At 51.4% G+C, this 21,581-nt stretch overlaps 1 protein-coding gene across 2 annotated transcripts in view; it reads right to left on the bottom strand.

The window, feature by feature from the left end:
• CLUH (clustered mitochondria homolog) overlaps window positions 1-11,801 on the bottom strand; it is a 74,350-nt gene extending 62,549 nt beyond the window's left edge. For both annotated transcript variants that reach the window (XM_048518744.1, XM_048518745.1), the window contains exon 1: window positions 11,551-11,801. In XM_048518744.1, coding sequence (XP_048374701.1) covers window positions 11,551-11,674 — 124 coding nt within the window. In that variant the 5' untranslated portion in view covers window positions 11,675-11,801. The remainder of the gene's footprint in view (window positions 1-11,550) is intronic.
• Window positions 11,802-21,581: the final 9,780 nt, after the last annotated feature.

Raw genomic sequence — 21,581 nt, 5'->3', positions numbered from 1 at the left:
CACAATTGTTTCGTATTATTCGATTCCTCACCTCACTGCCTGAGGCTTCTACAAATTCTCAATTGGTTACTAGCTGTGAGGCATTTATGAGCTTTTTTGCAAATAAAGTCACGTTGCTCCGCCAGGACCTTCCTGCCACCTTAGCTACAATTACCAAACTGGAGGCCCCCTTGCTGTCTTCTGGCCCTTGCTTGGCCCAGTTCTCCCTGCTCTCCGAAGCCGCAGTTGACAGGGCCCTGGCTGCTGTTAGACCTACTACCTGTCCTCTGGATCCGTGCCCCTCTTGGCTTATTAAAGCGTGCTGTGAGGCGACCCCACCTGCTGAACATCATCAATGGCTCCCTTGAGCAAGGAGTTTTTCCGGGCGGGCTGAAGGAGGCGGTGGTCCGCCCACTCTTGAAAAGACCATCGTTAGATCCTAGGGATCTGGCCAATTACCGCCTCGTCTCAAATCTTTCGTTTCTGGGGAAGGTAATTGAGACAGTGGCGTTGGAACAGCTTCAGGGTTTCCTGGAGGACGCGTCGGCTTTCAATCCCTTCCAGTCCAGCTTCAGTGCTGGGCATGGGATGGAGACGGTTCTTGTCGCCATCACAGATACGCTCCGTATGCAGCTTGACCAGGGCGGATCGACACTGCTGGTACTGTTAGATCTTACTGCAGCGTTTTATGTGGTCGACCACGATCTTTTGGCCCACCGCCTGGCTGTTTCCGGGGTACGGGGCACTGTCCTTCAGTGGATTGTCTCGCTTCTCCGGGACCGGAGTCAGCAAGTGTGGTGTGGGGCTCAACCCTCCTGGAAGTGCCCACTTTATTGCGGTGTACCCCAGGGGGCACTGCTATCCCCGCTGTTATTTAACATCTACATGCGACCCCTTGCTCAGCTGGTTTGGAGCTTTGGGCTGATCTGTCATCAATATGAAGATGACACTCAGCTCATTCTGTTGATGGAGGGGGGAACAGTCGCTGCCCCTGCAGCTCTACAGCATTGTTTGGAGGTGGTCGCTGGTTGGTTGCAGCAGAGCAGGTTGAAGCTGAATCCATCAAAGACAGAGATCCTCTGGCTGGGCCGCGAAGGGGGGGGGGGGGCTGGGGATTTCCAACCGCCGGTGTGGGAGGGGGCCAAATTGGCACCAGCCTCCTCCACCTGGATTCGTCTCTTTCAATGGAGGCCCTGGTGGCCCATGTAACCTGGGTTGCGTTTTTCCATCCGCGTCAGCCCCGGTGGCTGGCCCCTACCTTTCCCAAGTGGACCTAGCCACTGTGATCCATACAACGGTCACCTCCAGGTTAAACTATTGTAACTTGCTCTACATGGGCCTGCCCTTGCGTCTGATTCAGAAGCTGAAACTGGTCCAAAATGCTGCGGTTCGGCTGCTGTTCGGTGGTGCCATTAGAGATCATATCTTGCCAGTATTGCGTCGTCTGCATTGGCTCCCAGTTGAGTTCCGAATCGTCTTCAAGGTGTTGGTGCTAACCTTTAAGGCCTTATGTGGCCTGGGACCCTTGTACCTTCGGGACCGTCTGACCCCGCATGTCCCAGTTCGGCCTCTGTGTTCAGTGGAGGCCAATCTTCTGGTGGTCCCCAGCCCCTCAATGATGGCAGATGGCCTCCACCTTTACAGCCCTGGCCCCTGCCTGGTGGAACACTCTTCCTCCAGCTGTCCGGGCCCTGCGGGACCTTGGAGAGTTCTGCAGGGCCTGTAAGACCGAGCTGTTCCACCGGGCCTTTGGAGAAGCCGGCTGCTGATGGTGCCCCCTCCTTCCCTTTTTATCATCTGCAGCCTTTCACATCTTGGGCCTTTCCATTCCCTCCTCAGAGGGACTTTTAGATTGCCGGACACAATGTTTTGCGTGCTGTTTTAAATGGTTTTAATGTGAAATGTAGAGCCCTAATTTTATTATGTTGTATGTATTTATTGAATGTGTTCTTCTTGTTATTTTAGATTATATCAATTGTTGTAGAGCCTTCCGGGGGTGGGCAGTATAGAAGTCGAAGAAATAAACAAACAAACAAATAAATAAGGGCATTCCACAAGAGATGAGCCAGTAATGGAAAAGCCCCGCCTCTGGTTGCCACCCACCTCCCACCTGAAGGTGGGGGCACAGTCAACAAGCCCCCTGGGCCACAGCAGCCCACGGCCTTTGGGCCATTTCCCAGTCAGCGTCCTTGGCAGGGTCACTCTGAGGTTTCCAGCAGAAAACGGCCTCCTCCCCTTTCATGGAAGATGCCCCAGGAATGAACTCGGGACTTTACTCAGACAAAGCCGAGGGTCCACCTTTGAGCCCTGGCAGCTGGCTGGGTGACCCTGGCCCAGTCACGGGCCCTCAGGGGTAGGGAACCTTTAACACTCAAAGAGCCATTTGGACCCGTTTTCCACGGGAAAAGAAAACACTTGGAGCCGCAAATAATTTTTGACATTTAAAATAAAGATAACACTATATTTATAGGGTTTTTTAAACCTTTTACTCCGCTCATTCTGAGAAGCGCATGGATGCACCCGCCCTGCAAGGATGAAGCTGGCGGCTCGGCTCGTGGAGCCACAGTGCAAGGGCAGAAGAGCCGCATGCGGCTCTCGAGCCGCAGGTTCCCTACCTCCTGGTCTAGCCTACTCACAGGGTTGGCATGAAGGCTGAGCGAAGGAGGGGCAGAGAAGTGAGGTACAAATGAAGCAAGCAAGTCCGCAAGTGATGAGGAGTAGCCCGGACAGTTTCTCCATCGCAGCAGCTGCAGGCCTTGGCTTGTCCACACAAATACTTCACTGTACTTGGCTCCATCTGTGCACTACCTTCTGCCTGCCCCGTTTGTTTAGTCGATTTCGATTTCGAATACCTTTAATGGCATATAAATTGTTTAAGATTAACTTAGCAAGATAATAACAGCCTTTACAACTTTACAATTTCTGACGAGTTAAAATAACACCATTTAAAAATTTAGCCACCGCTTCCAACAGCTCGTAGTTGTGGCTGTTTAAAAGATATATAACCTTCTGTTTATCTGTAATGCCTTCACTTCCATGCAGGAAGGGGATTATGTGCTTCTTCCTACCTATCTCATAAAAAGGACAATTCAACAGCATATGAGATACTGTTTCCACAGAACCCATGCCACACGGGCATTTCCTTTCTTTATGCGGGATTCCAAGGTGGCGTCCAAGGCTAAAGGAAGAAGGCAGGGCATTACACCTAGCTAAGGTGATTGCTCTACGCCACCGGGCCTCAACCAGGAGATAAAGGTACTGGGCTACAATTAATCTGTCCACAGGTATTCCCAGAGAGATCGGGGAACAGGTTTTATTAGCTTCCTCTAGCATCTGTTGAAACTCTCTGTCAAAAAGTCTCTTCTTGATTGCCCCATAGACCTCCTGCTCTGTTAGCATTAGCAGGTCCTCCAAGGAAATGCCCAACTCATTAAGTTTGGCTTCGATTTTAACCCACCACTGGGTTGTGTGGAGGATGGAGCGTCCCTGCCCCGTTTGTTTAAAACCTTGGATGGAAAATCTTGGCAAGGCCAAAGATCTTTTGCTCAGCCACATCAAGGCCTATGGCAGTGGTGGTGAACCTTTGGCACTTCAGATGTCATGGACTACAATTCCCATCAGCCCCTGCCAGCATGGGCCTATGGGAATCTTAACCCCAAAGGAGACCTCACTGGCTTCAACCCCCCCCCCCCAACAGGATGGAGTTAAAAGTCCTGATGGGCCTGACCCTTAATTGCAGGTCTTGGAGAAAGTTTCCATATCCTCTGCCAAGCATGTAGACCCCATGCTGGACCCCACAAAGTGGTCAGCGCTACACCTGCAAGGTTGGGGTGGGGGAAAGAAGTTCCAGATTATTCAAAGCCACTGCCTTGGATGAAAATGTATTGTTTCAGTCCCTGGTTATAAGGGCTGAGAGAAACGACTCTGCCAACCAGGGACCCACACTCTGGCTTTTGTTAGCGACTTAATCAGGACCAGGGCGAAAAAGGCTGAGCGCCTGATCAAAGTCCCAAGTTCAATCTGTAGCATCTCCAGGACTTGGGGGGGGGGGTGGGTGGTGGTGGTGGTGGTGGTGGTGGTTTGAGGTTTGGGAAAGACTGTTCTGACCCCGGGAAAATACGTGGCTACCCTACTTACAAGACCAACAGTGGCTTCACAAGCCCTGTGTGCAGCAATAAGTCGGCACCAGCCCTGTTCAAAACAGAAGCCACCCATGCACCTTCCTGATCAGAAGAATCCTACTTCTACAAAAATTCTATGCACCCACTTGTGACTGGAGGCTCCACAGTGAACAAATAAATGCCCACGGCTCTGTGACCAGTGGACGGAAGATTCCACTTTGCTTCTCCCAGATTATATCACCCCAGGTGCCAAATAAATGCACTGTCTGACCTGGACATGTCCACTTTGAGAAAAAGGAGACTGAACCCACGTTAGAGAGCTGGACGATGCCTGAGACCAGGTTCAAAATCCCACTCAGCAATTAAACACGTTGCAGGATTCCACATGGGCCAGACACTGTCAGGCTTCACATACCCTACAGCAGTGGTGGCGAACCTTTGGCACTCCAGATGTTATGGACTACAATTCCCATCAGCCCCTGCCAGCATGGCCAACTGGCCATGCTGGAAGGGGCTGATGGGAATTGTAGTCCATAACATCTGGAGTGCCAAAGGTTTGCCACCATGGCCCTACAGAGTTGCCGCAGAGGATGAAATGGCAGAAGGGAGAACCAGGTGCCTCACTCAGAAAAGTGGGAGGAGGGAAGTCTGGATAACACCGACAGGAGGCCCTTTAACACAGAGCAGCCCTCCTCCCAAGTCTCTGGCTAGTAGCTGCCTCCTGCAGGTAACAGGTAGAAAATAGTTTTCAGACACCATGGCAACAATGAGTTTACTTACCTCCCACCTGCTAGCTCACATTTTGGTCGGTCTTAATAAAAAGATCGCCGTGGCTTTTGTGTAGTGCAAGAACATGCCTCCCAGGCGTTCATGAGAAAACATGCTTCAACAGACCCAACTAACACAGGCGTCACAAAACACACCATATGGCAAGTTTTAGCTATTTAAAAAAAAATTAAAATAAAAGCGAGGTTTTAAACAAGCCCAGGCATAAACAGACACTGCTAGGCCTGGATCCGCCCATTTCTCCAAAACCCAGCATGGGGGAATCTGCTGCAAGCGGAGAGCAGGATTCCAGAGGGAAACAATATTCCCTCGCCCCATTGAAGCAGAACAGCCAATGGACTTTTTTTTAAAGGAAGGAAGTGGACACCAGGTGGGAAAGGCCTTCTGCTGCGGTGGACACAAAGCACAGCTCTGGGGGCGGTGATCTGCACACAGAAAGCCTCAGCTTCAGGTGCATACATTTCCCTCTCAAAGCATCCCAAGCAGCAAGGCTGGGAAGGAGCCCCCCACCAGTCAAGGGTTGCCATCCTGCAGGTGGGGCCTGGAGATCTCCCAGAATTGCAACTGATCCCCAAGCAACAAAGATCAGCTGGCTCATCTACAGCCAATGGCTCCTTGGAAGGTGGGCTCTGTGGCAATTATGCTTCACTGAAGTCCCTCCCTTCCTCAAACCTTGTCTTGTTCAGGTCCCCCCCCCCCCCTAAAAAAATCTCCAGGTATTGCTCAACCTGCAGCTGCCAACTCTATCAGAGCCTCTGCTTTGACTGGGTGTGGTGGTCAGGCCAGGAACTACAGCCCTCAAAAAGGTGCAGAAAGGACAGGCAAAAGTGTCCAGTGGTTGGAGTACCTCCTTTCTGAGAAGCAGGGGGGGGGGGGCATTTTAATAGATCTGCAACCTAAGGTTAATAAGAAAGTGTTGTTTATATTTACTTTTTTCCCAAACCAAACAAGGAAGATGAAACCACATTTCCATCATGGGTACCTTTTCGGTTCTGCACGGAGCCACAGGTATTTTAATCCAGAGTCTCTCCAAACTCAAAGGCTCTGCTAAAAGGAAAGCCAAAGGGAAATCTCCCCTCCAAGTCTGACCAGCAGAGCGAACCTGGGGAATCTGGCCGGCTGCTGCACAAAACAGGATTTCTGGAACGGAGGCACTTCTGGTGTGACCCAGGTGGTTTCCTCATGCTCTGATTGAAATACCTGTGTAGGTGTGCTTAAATTGTTCCAGCTGCTTACAGTGGCACAAGATGAACAATGCTGGGTGTGTGCAACAAAAGGGGAGCAACGCTGCACGCGTGTGTATAGCGATCGCACCTGTTCATTTCTCAGGAGCAGTTTCACCCCACAGTGCAGAGCCCACACAGGACCCAGAACAAATCTATGCTATGGTTATAACAGGCTACAGGCCCAAAGCTACAAGACACCCTTCTTAAATGACTTCAGGGGATTGCAGCAAGACTAGCATTGTAAAATTTCCAGTAACATTTAAGTCATGATGGAAATGTGGTTTCTGCTTCCTGGTTTTATTTGGGGAAAAAATTAAATATATGCAACACTCACTTTCTTATTAACCTTCACCTTATTTTACTACTTTTATCATTATTTAGAATTTAATTATTGTGTAAAATTTTAATGTTTAGCACACTTACATTGAAAGTATAAATACTGTAGTTTTTATAAATATTGCAAGTACACCCAATGCCAGAAACAGAGAGCGCTGACACCAGCTGCACTTGGCGAGTTCTATTTTGCTCTTTATCAACTGAGAGGTAGGAGGAAAAGTTAAAAGCAGAGATCACAAACATTTTGCTCTACACAAAACAAAGTGTATTATTTGGACAGAAACAATCTCATATAGTCACAACAAGACTAGTTGCATATTTGGATACTGAGTAACTTTAACACTGAAAACACCAAATTCCTCAATAATGTATCAAAACTAACATGAACTGTAGATCAAGTTCATCTAATTCATCCTAGAAAATACTATTCATGCCTAAAGTATACAAGGACACCTCAGCATGTCTATGTAAGTCTTCATGCTACACCCTTTGAAAAAAGCACTCCTTATGAAACAAACATGACAGAAGAAAAAAAATGGAAAAATCCTGCCAGAGGTCTGGGGGTGGGTCATGCCACGGAGTCCACCCCCCCCCACCTGCAGCCTGGCAGCCCCCCCCCCCAACAGCTAGCCCTTAAGAGATGAGGAGCCACACCCCTTAGCTCCTGAAAGGATGGCACTGGCCTACCTTCCAGGGAGGTGGTAAAGAGTAGTATGAGAACAGCCGGGAACACAGACTTCGAGGATACTCAGGGCAGGATGCAAAGCACCTCTTCTCGCCCTCATAACTGCTAGCCTGTGAGGCAGGATTCAAGCGCAGCCCCCCAGATCCCAGCCAAACCCTCTAACCACTACTCCACGCGGTTTCCTTGGAAGGAACCTCTGAGCCCCGCCCCCTTGGAGAAAGGGGCCGCTTTTGCGAGCAGACGCCAAGGACCCTCCCCCCGCAGAGCCTGACTCGGAAAGGGAGGGGCGCCTCTCCCGCCCCCGTCCCCAAATCCACATCAGAAAAGCGAAAGCGAGCGAGCGGAGGGAACCCCGGGGCGGCCCCAGACGCTCCCCCACCCCGCCGGCGCGGAGAGGCGGGGCTGCTGCGGAGGGGAGGGGATTCCCCAGGAATCCCGGAAGAGGCCACGCCCCCGCCCAAGGTCACCTTCGGAGGAGCGCCGCCGAGGAAGAGGCCCAGGCCCCGGACCGCCCCCCCCCCCCGGGCCCTGCTGCAAGAGCCTCCTCGCCCTCCTGGGAGCAGCAACAAGGACCGCGGGGGGGGGGGCACGAGGAGGGAAGCTTTCTTGCCCCCCCCCATCTCAGCTGCGCACTCGAGCTGCGCACTGGGCTTCGGGCGGCGCTTTAAACCAGGAGCAAGGCAAAGTTGCTCGCCCGGGGCTCCCCCCCCCCCACCCGGGATGCCGGCTTCTGACCCCGGCGGCCCCTTCCACTGTGGTGCACATCAGGCAGCGTGGGACAGTGGTTTTTTTTAATGGGCCTGATGGCACAAGGCCCCACCCGCAAAGCCCAAACAGGACGCCCGGGTGAAGTGCTGCACCAGGGCCTGGTGTCGAACTCCCGCCCGGCCCTGACGCTGGCTGGCTGACTCTTAGCCTGGCACGCCTCGCAAGGCTGGTGCAAGAATCACAGACGCTGCTCCAACTTCCTGGAAGGAAGGGCAGGACATAAAGGCGTACGCCTTTTTACAACGAAAGGGGAGTGCTGTATACATTACAAAACAAAGTAAGGTTGGCAATGAAACAAGCCTTTTTACCTGAAACAAAATCATGGCCGTTGGGTGGGCAAGGCGGAGAACCCACCTGCCCACTGGCACTCCACAAACTGCCCCACCTCGAAATCAAAGTGAGAACAGGCCCTTCAGAGAAGGGACTTCTTTACACCACAACCTGGCACCTCTAGGTGCTTGAGAAGGCACCCCGTGTTCTTTGTACTTATGCCCAGAAAGTTTCAACCACTCTAAATGCAGCCACCCAGAAAGGTAAGGGGGAGCACTCTGCACATACTCAGAGGTGCTTCTTTCACTAGCAGACACCTGCCTGATTCTGGCACTGAGTCTTGGCACAGATTAAACCAGCATAAGGCAGCACTCAGTGGATGTGGACCTGGTGCTTCACCCCTTTGGGTGGGAGATACTGGATGGAGAGAATTAAGTTTCTGGCAGCAGCGGGAGGCCAAGACCTACTTATCCCGCTCCCCAGCCCTCACGAGCTCCCCGGGGCCACACAAAAGAGGAACATGGCCAGCTCGCTATAAGGTAACACACACAGGGGATCAGCCAGGAATCTTTATTCAGTCTTTAAAGTCATCCTGTTGCAAATACACTCAGCAGCTTGGAGCGCCCCGCCCGCCTGCCCACACACACACACACACTTCATGGAGGATTCTAGTTCCTATGATCAGGAAGCAAGTTATTTCATCTATTTGAGAGCAGAGGGTGACTCTAGTCCACATGGTTGCAGAAGAATACAGGTGGTAGTGAGGCGGTGGAAATGCTGTTCTGGCTTTAGAAACACAAAGGCTCAATCCTGCATGCTAAGACAAACAGGTCTACAACACCTTAAAGACTGGCCATTTTATTCCAGCTTAAGGCAGCCATCCTCCCCCTTGAGAATCTCAACACACAAATCCAGCCATCCTGCTGCAAACTTGTCGTCTGTAGGGGATCTGTTACCATCACAGAATTATGTCAATCCAGATCAAAACTCCACACTTCAGCGTACTATTTTAAAAAGGCAGGAGGAGTTAGTCTTCCATCCAGAGCCCGCGCTACAACTGTGCAATCAAAGCAGGAGCGACTGGTGCCACACTACGTGCAGCGTGCTAATAAAGGCCACCCTCACAGGTAGGACATTCTCAATGCAAAACATTAAAATGCCACAACCCTGGCCCACCGCCACCCATCACCCATCACTTCACTTTTGGGTCAAGGGCTGTATCAGGGCAGGTGAGAGCATTCACATGATCAACCCCCCCCCCCACACACACACACAAAGTGCACATGGCAGGGAAAAGGAACATCTACAAACTTTCTTCACAACATGCTTACGTTTCTATCAGCAGAATTTTTTTTTAATCCAGCGACCCCCATTCTGTGTGAAGGGCAGGGTGGACTAGCGCAGGCCCCCAATGTTCAGCTCTTAGTGGGAGGCAGGCGAAGAGACCACCAGCTCTCTGGCACAGCAAGGAACCCCTCCTCCCCTCCCGGCCTCACCCTTCGGCCACCAGACAAGATTCCTGCCCCCTCCCCCGCCACAATGTTGCGCAATTGCAATTTCACCCGTCCACCCCATGGAATGCGGGAGAGGTCTGTGTGATGTGGGGAGAGGGGAAAGGCAGAGAGCCTGAGCTTGAAGCCAGAATTTTGACTTCTGTACCTGAGAGTGGAGATAAGGCGGCCACTACAGGGCCCGGGGACTCTGAGAGAGGCAGCGGGGTTCAGTGGGTTCTGCAGAGATTTGCTAACAACAACTAATACAATAAAAGAATAATCAGAACACCCTTCCCTCCACCCAAAAGGGTGCCAAGGAGTGCCCCCACTGCTCAGCATTTGCAGGTAATGAGAGGGCATCCCCTAGGGACAGCTAGTGGGTAGTAGCGGTTACAGTGTCAGACTAGGGCCTGTGAGACCCAGATTCAAATCTCCCCCCTGCCAGGAAAACAGCTCAGTGATCTTGAGCTAGTTATGGTCTCCCAGCATTGCAGAGATGTCATTGTGAGAATAGAAAGGAAGAAAGGGGAATTACAGTTGGGGGTGTGGGGGTGACCCAAGATGTGTGTTTGCCCCATTGGGGAGTTCCTGGGCCTCTTTCAGAGGTGAGGGGCTGCCAGGCTTGTGGGAATAGCACAGTTTGCTGCTGGAGCTGCCTGCAAGACCCTCTTGATGCAGCACCCACTCTAGTCTGCCAACTAGAAACTTGGCCAAACTGTTCAAACCTGCCTTCTTGTTTGCTTGAATGCCTCCCACCCTGGAGAGTGCTGAGGCGCTGCCTTCTCTCTTTGGAGTCTATTCTAGGGCAGTTGTCCCCCCCCCCCCCCATGGCTCTGCTGTGGTTTTTGGGGAGGAGCACAACCTCTGGACAACAGCCTGCATTTGAAATGGTGTTTTGTCCTCCATGGTGAACAGTCATCCTTGCTTGGAGTTTTACGCCCTACGTCGTCGTCCCCCAGTGAAGGCCCAGAACAAGTCATTCTCCACCATTTCAAGGCCACTGCATATAGAAAAGCATAATGTCAAGCACGCAGCTTTGCTAGAACCCTGACACGCTAGCTTTCAATGTGTAAGGAATTAGTGCTGTGCAAAGGGGCATTTGAACATGCAACTCACCCGCCCGCAGCGGCTGTGTCAACATGGTGTAACCCTGACTCTGGACTCCCTTCCTCCCCCCCCCCCGCCCCCCGGAACGCGGTCTCGGCACGAACAGAGCAGCCGCTTCCTCAGGGTTTATGACTTCCGAGCAAGGCGCCCGCGTGAGGAGCGGAGCAGGCCGGCCAGAGGTCACCCTCCTCCCGAGAGACCTGCAAGGGGGAGGGGCGGGGGTCATTCCCCAAGGTGGCCACCGGCGCTCATTTCCTCCCAAATAGGGAGCCATGCCATCCCAAATCTAGGGGGGCAGAGCTTTCATCCCCACGAGGTCGGGCAGGAGCCGCCCACCCATTACCTGCCAGGGAGTCCCGGGGGGGGGGGGGCGCTCTGCCCGGACGAGCGCACGGGCACAGCCCCCCTCGCTCGGGAGCTCCGGCAGGGGTTACGGCGGCCAAGTGGGCCTCGTGAGCGCCCGGGCGGAACAGCAAGAGGACCTCGGTGAGCCTGTCGAGACGGGAGAGGGGGGCAGAGGCGGGTTGCCCCCCCGGCTGGAGGTCGGCCCAGGGGAGCCCGGCGGAGCCTTCAGCCCTGCAGGTGGCGGGGGGGGGGGTGTTGAGGGCAGGCGGTTTCCTGAGCTCAGCCGGCCCGGCAGAGGCCCCAGGCAGGCGCCAAGAGCGGGGCCGAGGGCCGGCGGCGGGGAGCGAGAAGACACCTGCAGCGCAGCCCCGGCTTCAGCCGCCCCCACCCCCGCGACCAAGCAGACGGCGACCCCGGGCTCCCGCCAGCCTTACCTCCGCGGGCGCGCTCCGGCCCCTCGACCGGCTTCCCCGCCCGCCCGGCGGCGGCGGCGGCCCCGACTGCAGCGCCCTGGTCCTCCGCCGGCAGCGCCGCCGCCTCGTCCGCCCGGATGACCATGGCCGGCTGCCCCCGCCGCGTCCTCTCCGCCGCCGGCCCCGCTGCCCTCCTGGCGCTCGGCGGAAGGACAGAGCCCGTCGCAGCCCCACGTGGTCCGCGCTCGCCCTGGCGCCGCCTCCGCCCCCCGCGCCTACGGCGGCCCGGTCGGGACAAACTGCACGCCGTCGCCAGGCCGAAGCGCCCTCCCGGCGCAGGCGCATCTGCCGGCGGGGCGGGGCCTTTCCGAGGCGAGCGCCTCGGTCCCACGCAGGTGGGCAGCAACGGCCGGGGGCGCTCGCGCCTGCGCGTAGAGGGGGAATGTGGGATGCCTCTTCGCTACACTTGCAGCGTCGCTGTGCTCGCCGGCGTTGAGCTGGTCCCGCCCTTCTGGAATCAAGGTGGTCCCTTCTGCGAGAGTGATAATCCGCGCCAAAATCCCTCTCTTGTTTCGCAGAACTAATTAACTTGCTGAGCTACGAGCACCCGCGTGGAGTGCGGAGGTTCCTTACTGAGGTCTGGGAAAAGGGCTCTCCCTTTGCCAACACTTTCACGTTGGACTCTCCCTTCGAAGTTCTCTACTGGGAATCGCAGCAGCATTATTCTTCCTCCCCCACCTTCCTTTCTGGAAACAGAAGTTTTCAACATCAGACTACTCAGCTCATCACGGGTGCCAATAGCTCCACCTGCCCCACCCTTCCTAGACGTTAATTAGTTCTCATGTTCCTGGCTGCACCTTCTTTGATTTGATTGGGATTTATGTTAATGCTACTCTGCCTATTTATCGGCGGCTGGGAATGGTCCTTGTTCACGCTGAATGGGCCAAAGTATCTTTGATTGCTTATATTGTTCCTTCCCCCGCCCCCCCACCCCCCCAAAAAACCCCTGGCTTTTCTTTCCAGCCTTTTCCCCTTCTCTTCTGTTGTTTGTAGCTGAAAGTATAGGTTTACTTTTTAGCAGCACTACAGATATGTAGTGAAGGGAGTTCCCTAACACCTGTGCTGAAACAAATGTTTGCTAGCCTTTTAGATGCCCCTGGACTTCTGTTTGATTGTACTGTAAGCAGACTTACATGGGGACCCATCTGGAATCCCTGATTGGTGATCCAAGTGGACTGCTGGTTTGTTCAGTTAAGCAGATAGTCTGACTGTCAGGTGCCGTGGTCGGGTTGCTGAGAGCCTGGAGAGAGAAAAATCCTCCCTTTTAGCTGGAGGAAATTGCTGGATGAAGCTTTTCATGCAGAAATGTAAATAACATTTTACTAAGCCTCTATCAAATGGACAGGACTCTCTCCTTCCTCCATAGATGACCTTGCCTACCTCATGGGGCTGTTATGAGAGGAGCAGAGAATGTTACAAGCTGCTTGGGTCCCCATTGGGAAGAGAAGTACAACCGAAATGTCTTGAAATAAATAAAATAAATTGTCATAAAAGCTAGAACTTTCAAAATCTATCAGAAAGGCTTAGGGTTTTATATGTTCTAAGATTGCCCTGTGATACATAGTTTCACAAGTGAAATTTGAAAACTGATTCTGAAATGTGGCCTGGTTTCAGATAGGTGCTGGAGTTCATTCCAACTTGATTAAATGCATTGTTCAGTTATGCTTCTATAATGAGTGAGATTAGATCAATGCAAATATACTAGAATTTAAGTTAATGCTGACAGCAGTCATGAATAATGCAAATTAAATCCTTGCATACATTAAGTGTTGGCCTCATTATCTTTTTCTTTCCTGGGGAGAAGAATGTGGCAATTTCAGTTGGGGTGAGAATATACAAACTTGCCAGTTGTGTTGACAAAACTTTCTATTAAGTAGGATCAATGGCCAGAGACTTGAGGCACCTCTGACTAACACGCGCTGCCTGCTGTTCTAAAAACACTTTCCTTGGATTGAGTTCCACTGAATAGATTGAGATTTACTTCCAAGCAGAACCACTTGGAATTATTCCCTTCCAGCCCTGATCAACATCCACCAAACTCAGTGGAGGTGACTCCCACAAATACTGCTCTGGTTCAGATCCCTCTTCTCATGTAACTTAGATCACAGATTTATACTTATCCAAAAGGTCCTCTGGGGGAGAGGGAAGACTAAACCATTTCGCTCCACCCAAATTCTCCCTCCAAGATACAATAAACGGCTAGCACATCGATAATTTCCTGCTACTTCCCCCTTGAACTGATTTTCAGCCACAGTCAGAAAATGCTCAGTACCCACCAGGCCATGCTTGTTATGGCAGAATGTACCGTTCAGAGATCCCTTCCTCCATAGCATAGTGCTCAGGCATTAGAAAAGTTACGGACTCCCCTAAATCCATGTCCTCTTAGCATGTTCTGGAACCAGGCAGAGGTAGGCCTGCCAACAACCTGTGGGGGGGGGGGAGCCCTCCCCCCTTTACAGAGGTCCCATGTTGTTTATTGTCCATGCCATTTAAAGTTTCAACTGTCCATTTCCACACTTTAGGCCTCTGTGAAAGGAGCAAGACATTTTCACCTAGGTTATTAGCAATCCTAACTACAAGGTGTTGCATTGCTGTTCATAGCGGGGTTATTTTAAGCCAGGGTTTGTGGAGCAAAAAAATATTACTGAGTTCTGGGGTGATGTGTGGTTTCTGGGCTGTATGGCTGTGTTCTAACAGCATTCTCTCCTGACGCTTCACCTGTACCTGTGGCTGGCATCTTCAGAGGATCAGATCCTCTGAAGATGCCAGCCACAGATGCAGGCGAAATGTCAGGAAAGAACGCTGCTAGAACACGGCCATACAGCCCGGAAACCACACAGCACCCCAGTGATTCCGGCCATGAAAGCCTTTGACAATGCATTACTGAGTTCCCCCACCCACACCTTTTTGTGTCTTTCTGTGGAGCATGCAGAGATCCACAGCTTTCTCTGTAGCCCGTTTTTACTGTTTTCTCCCAGACAGATGGCCCCCACACACTGTGGTCCCTGCACCCATCATGGCTGATGAGAACTTTAATTACAAAGTAGCGTAGATTCTGGACTGCTGGCTCTGGTGGGGCCAGCTCCAATATTTCATCCTTTGGAAACATTTCTCCCCTGGGGTGGATGAGTGGATCTCTGCAAAGAATGCTTCTGCCCCTGCCTTTCACAAGTTGTATCCTGGCAAGGCGGAGAATTGGGTCGGGGGGGGGGGGGGGGAGAATGATAAGGCTTGCCTTGCAGTCTTGCCGTGACGCCTGGAATATGTTGACAGCTCACTGTCGAGTTCTGTCCTGGATCATGAGGCTGTTATGCTAGGGTTGCTTTGAGCTGTTATGCTTTCTCTTCGCAGGTGCCTTATCTCGGCTTGGCCTTGGCTAGTCAAGTGAATGCTGTACTGTCTGGTTTCACATGAGGGGTGGGGTAAATCTTTGCAACATATTATCAAGCGTTCTGAGCTGAGGGGCTCAGAACAGACTTCTGCTTTCTACCTGTCTTAGCAATAAAATCTTTGAACTTCCAAGTGTCTATTCAGGGGAGTTCTGACTCTCACTGACCTTGCTTGGTGCCCCTAGTTCCGTGGTGGACTACAATTCCCATTGGCCCCTGCCAGCATGGCCAATTGGCCATGCTGGCAGGGGCTGATGGGAATTGTAGTCCATAACATCTGGAGTGCCAAAGGTTCGCCACCACTTGTTGATGATCTTGCACCTGGGAATGCAGTTATCTCAGTGTGGGCTGATTTTCTGCCATTTGGGAGAGGGGGTCTTATGAAGGCTGACCAACAAAATTCTGTGCAGCAGAGTGTTTTGCTCACCTCCGCATGAGTCAGTGTGTACATGGGAAGGGTGCAGCTGACAGAGGTGTTAGAAGAGGAAATCCCCCTTTGGGACAGTGGCAGATTCAAGCTTAATCCCAGCAGCACAAGAACAGGCATGTCCAAGGAAGGAGTTTCCGGTGTTTATGAACGAACAATTGGCAGAGAAAAGGAGTGGGCAAAAATCTCCCATTTTAGAACCATTTGGTTTCAGAAGACTCAGGACTTGTGATGTGCTGTGCTGTGAGGTGTGTGTGTGAGTGTGTCCTTGAGCCATCAGAAAATTCCCCGTGCCTGGGACCAGTGAGCTCAAGAAGCTGAGAAGAGGTGCTTTCATTTCATTATTTATTATTTTTATGATTTTATTTTATCATGCAAGTATGTACACACCACTTTCCCAAATGACTACAGTGGCTGACTTGCAAAGAGGCCGGATCCTTCCTGCAGCAAATGCCCATCCTTTTCCAGCATCCTCTGTGCATTTAAGAAACGGTCAGTCTGGGTCTCATCATATGGGGCTCCCATGAATTAATGAATGTTCCTCCATACACAACATTTTGCTGCACATAAACAAGCAGCATGCCTTTGAGATGCTTGAACTGTTCACACTACAACCATTCTACACAAGGCTGCAAACTTTGACTTGATACATTCCTGGAGATCTGGGAGCGATTGTGTGTGTGTGGATAGAAACAGTGGTGGCGAACCTTCAGCACTCCAGATGTTATGGACTACAATTCCCATCAGCCCCTGCCAGCATGGCAAATTGGCCATGCTGACAGGGGCTGATGGGTATTGTAGTCCATAACATCTGGAGTGCCGAAGGTTCGCCACCATGGGACTATGAGGAGGGGCAGGAGCTCAGTGGGCAATGTTCCTTCCACAGCAGAAACAGTACACACATCCACAATGTTATTGGTTTTGGTTGCCACGTCTGGGACCTTCTAGGAATTTATCCATCTGTAGGCATTACAAAAGAGATTTGGGGAATTCCTAGACAGGCATGGGAGGCAGTGATATAATGCCAACATGATAGAGTGGGGATGTGATGTGGAGTTAACCCTTTTGACTGTACCATTTTTGCAATCTCAGTCAACTTCCCCACCCCCCACCTACAGGCTTTGGATGGACATTTTCACCCACTGGAACAATAATATCCTCGGGGGAAACTGAGATCATAGAAAGAGAGCAAACCCTCTCCTCCTGATTCCAGCCCAGAGAGAGCAATCCTGTCCCTTGGCCTTAGGTGTGATGGGTCAAAGTGGGCCGGTGATGCTTTTCATAGCACAGAGGTAAAGAACATCAACTGTTAAGCCTCTGTGAAGGGGGCAGCTATTCACATTTGTCAAAAGCAGGGGAGATGAATTTCCACAATGAAAAGTACCCAAGCTTTCCAGGATAGTTGGCATGGAGTCCATGCCCTACAAGGAGAGACTTAAGGAGCTGGGTATGCTTAGTCTGGAGAAGAGAAGGTGAAGGGGTGACATGATCGCCATTTTTAGATATTTCAAGGGATGCCAGGTTGAAGATGCAGCAGGCTTGTTTTCTGCTGCTCCAGAGACCAGGACCAGGACCAGGAGTCATGGATTCAAGGTGGAGGAAAAGAGACTCTACCGAAACATTAGGAAGAACTTCCTGACACTAAGGACTGCTTGACAGTGGAATAAGCTGTCTCGGAGAGTGGTGGAGTCTCCCTTGGAGATTTTTAAACACAGACTGGATGGCCATCTGTCAGGAGTGCTTTGATTGTGTATTCCTGCATGGCAGGGGATTGGCCTGGATGGTCCTTGTGGTCTCTATGATTCTAAGAAATCTTTTGGGAAGGGAAACAAAATCTAAAGAATGACAGACTGTTAATTTATGCACCACCCCCAGTTTTAAAAGGCATATTTCAGAACAGAGACAAATTTATGTCATAGTTGGTCTGTGAAAATCAAGACAGACCCTGGTTACCAGGAATGGGTGGCTGTGATAGCTAGCGATGGCTGTGCTTCTGCTTCCCCCTTGCCCTCACTGACCTAAGGAATAGGGCTCCATGATGTCAGACAGAGCTTTCTTCATCTTGCCAGAGCTTATGCTGTGAAGCTGGCATGTGACCAGAAAGAGTGACTCAGCACAGATTAGTGACAGTCTCCTGTCACTCAGGCAAAGTGATTAATTTCTGCATTTTGTCTACTTTGCAGGAAAAAGGTATCTATTTAGCCACTGTATTCTCCTGTGCAAGGTATAATGTTATTTTCTCACATATGGAAATTGCAGAACAAAGAATATACCTCAGTATGAGACGCCTGGTTTATTCCAAGCAAACCTAGCTCCAGAGATTGCCAAGCCTGTTCAGGTGGAGGAGAGCAGGTTTGGATTTGCCGTCTACTGGTGGGGGCAGGGCAGTGGAGAGTTCTGTCATTTTCATGGGAGCTGAAGGTTTGTGTCTTAATCTTGGCAATCAGAAGTCCTATGAAAGCCTGGTCCGAATACATTCCAGCCAGCTACACTGAAGGCTGATTTATGACAACCCACCGGGTTTTCAAGCAAGAGATGTTTGGCCATGGTTTGCCATTGCTTGCCTCTGTATAGTGACCTTGGACTTCCTTGGTAGTCTCCTGTCCAAGCACTAACCAGGGTTCTGACCTGGATGACCCAGGCTAGCCTGATCTCAGAAGATCTCAGCAACTACGCAGGGTTGGCCCTGCTCAGTACTTGGATAGGAGACCACAAGGAATACCAGGATTGGTACTCACAGGCAGGCAGTGGCAAACCACCTCTTGCCTTAAAAACTCACAGGCAGGCAGTGGCAAACCATCTCTTGCCTTAAAAACCCTGTGGAGTTGCCATAAGTTGGCTGTAGGGACGGCTTTCCCCTCACATTGTATATTAGGAAATCCAGATTTGTCACCAAATATGCATTCAAGACACACTCACAGTGAAGTCCTGGATGTATAATGCACGTCTGCAGACACACACTTTCTACATTTTCATTTCCACGTCTTTAGGCGCACTGCAGAGGGTGGAGCAGTTGACAAGAGCTGGACTGTTAAATACAGTAGAAGTTGTAAATGGAAAGAGACACATTTAATTTCACTTCTTTTGGCCTGTATTTTGGTTGTTGTTGACTGATCTGATGAGTCAAATGACAATTTGGCAGGTGACTGGTATGATGTCGTGGTCATCATTGCTAACTAGGATCTGCAAGTGCAATCCATGGTGGGGAGGGGCGCACACAGTCACGGAGGCAGCACCAGGACGAGTGCCCTGCACAGCAGCGCAAGGGGCAAATATGCTGGAGGGGCACAAACATTTGCAGTGATGCCCAGACGAGGAAGCCCCCACGGTGCCGGCACTCATCCAGCACAGGGCCAGTGGTGCTGGTGGAAGCATTCCGGGGGAGTTTCCAGTAGTTTCCAAAAGGCTTGCTGTGGCCTTTTGACACGGGAACGCCCTTCTCAGCTGGCACAGACTCACACCAGCTGAAAGTGTTGTGCCGACCACTAGGCTGCATTGGGGGTTTCAGGTTGGTTGAGGATTTCTGCTGGTTTTTCTCTTTCCACACTGCCTGAAACTCCTTTGCAGGTGGCGCGTTGTGCTGTGCTGCCGCCGCCCCAGAAGTGTCCCCCCCCCCCGGATTGCACCACCAACCTCACAGAGTTTTTGCATGAACCAAAGGCAGAAAGATGTATCATGTCGAATGTTCCAAGCTCCTTGGAGGTGAGGTGGGGTGAGAGTGCCTACCAGACCAGCAAAAGCATCCTTGAAAGCCAATGAAGGTGATAGCAGAGGGACGATATTTTGTCGATCGTGTGGACACTTTTTCATTTTGAGAACAGTCAGTGCCACCATGAAATGGCTACCATGAAGAACAGCCAACCACACAATACCTGTCAGAGGACAGAAGTAGCCAATCACAGAATTGCTGCCATGGGGGCTGGGTTCAATCACAAAATGTTGGGCAGGTGCTAGCCATGTGTCCTCCTATGACAAAAACAAAGAGGATGTCTTCTGGGCTCTTTTGGAACAGTGCCTGCTGCAGTGAAGAGCAAGAAAGCCAGATCTGTCTCTTTGGTCTCATGAGAAGAGGCTGTGAAAATGAAGCAAGATTGCCCAGGTGACATGTGGTTGTACCATAGTTGCCACGGGAAGCTAAGCCTCTTGTTCCCATTGGTGTAGCACCCGTGGGGCGGTGGGAGGGCATGATGCCCTGGGCACGCGCTGGTGTGGGGGCGTGGAGGGGGCATGGAGGGGCGGTGGGGGGGTGGGCAGTGCTGCTGCGGTAGGGGCACAGGGCGCACGTGTGCCCTGGGCACAATTCCCCCTCGCTCCGCCCTTGCCTGTTCCTCTACCCTGGAAAGGGAATTAGTGGACCCCAGCCCAATCTCCCACCCCTGAGGAACTGAGGAGCAGAAGAAAAAATGGTCTCCACATAGTGACACACTAGGGATTTTCCCTAGTCTTTATGGTAAAGACTATAGCAACTAGGGGAGGAAGACTAGAGCATCACTCAGAAGTCCTCTCTGAACGCCGCCCTCCCCTGCCACTGTCCACCAAATATCTCAGCATTTGCCGAGACAGCGTTGGAAACCCTGTGTGCCACATGCTTTAGACCATTTGAAGCATGAATATTTTCCAACCAACCATCAGTAACCTTATCCCTATGGTACACACATATACAAGACAGGTTTTCATTTGACAACTATGTAGTAGAATCATAGGGCTGGAAGAGACCACAGTAGTTCCGAGAATAATGGCTTTTAATTGAAATCGTGTATTCAGGTTTCCAAGAAGCAAGTTAAGGATGTACAAATGAACAGAGTATGATGATGTCCCCCATCTTTGGCCTGCTGCTGGCAAGGAACCGGGGGGAGGGGGGGGGGACCGTCTGCCTCTGTGCCGGGACCGCTTCAGACTCCAGCTGGAGCTCGCAGGATTAAAAGCTTCCCCATTTGGAAAACCAACTTCTGTGCACTTTAAAAAACAGCCCGTCATGGAGGACGTCGGAACCCTCATCAGTGACTTGTGATTTTTCTCTGTGTGGGAATATTCTGCTTTTGTAAGGAAAAACATTCTGTCATCTAGGACTGCCAACCGACAGGCGGGGCCTGGAAATCTTTTGTAATTACAGCTGATCTCCAGAAGAGTGCATTCCCCAGATGAAAATGGCTACCTTGGAGGGTGCGCTGTATAGCATGGCGCCCCACCGAGGCCCTGCTTCACCCCTCCCCTCCCTTCCCAGACCCCACCCCCCAAATCTCAAGGAATTTCTCAACCTGAAATTGGCAACCCTATCCCTCGTCTATGATCTGGCTTCTATGATTGTCGTCTTTGTCCAGTGCTCAAGATGGCTTATTCAGTATGACCTCTGACATGAGCGAGAAGAGTACTAGTCACATGTTGCAGAGAACCCACCAAGGATCCCGCGTGTAATAATCACACATGAATTTTGGGTTCTCCTCAGCTTCCATGCACACAGGGGCCTGCTTTGCCTTGCAACTGTGGCGTGCGAGCAGAGAGGACTGCAGGTTCCACCTCCTGGGCCATTTCCTTAGTGATCCTTAAGGTGCGCTATTTAGCCTATTGGGGAAACTCACTGATGGAGGAATGGGTCCCTCCAATGACGAGGACTGTTTCAGGCTGGGGAAATGGCATTGGGTGGGTAGGTGAGGGGAGGCTAAAGTGTCTTCTTCGTGCATTCCACAGTTGCCATCTGAGTTAGGTACAACATGTGCAGGGACTGAGGAAAACCCCAAAATCATGTGCGGTTGTTGTAGAGGACATAGGGCGAGGGTCCTGGACCCAACCTGTACCATTTCAGATGCTTGACTCCTCCTGCTGCTCCCTCTTGTTCATATTTCTGATTTAAGTGTCACAATCTTTGAAAGACTTCACAACTGGACTCAGAGAAGGCTGGAAAAAACATTTTCATTTTCATGTGAATGATCAACCCATAAGACAAATTGGTGTTGAAGCAGGCAGAACAGATCCAGAACAGAAGGTGCAGAATCAGGGAATTAAAGTCCATGGGATGGTGAAGCTGTGGGCAGGATCCTGGTGGCGCCTGTGATTCTGATGCCAACATTATTCAGAATTATTGCAATGTTTCCATCACCCAATGTACTTGTGATGCTTTGCAAGTTAACAAAACATCGGTCCTTTTTGTTCAAAGCATATATCCTCCCTCATAAATG

Source organism: Sphaerodactylus townsendi, linkage group LG16 (genome assembly GCF_021028975.2).
Source record: "Sphaerodactylus townsendi isolate TG3544 linkage group LG16, MPM_Stown_v2.3, whole genome shotgun sequence".
NCBI classification, from domain to species: Eukaryota; Metazoa; Chordata; class Lepidosauria; order Squamata; family Sphaerodactylidae; genus Sphaerodactylus; species Sphaerodactylus townsendi.
This window is presented reverse-complemented; position numbering and strand designations above follow the sequence as displayed.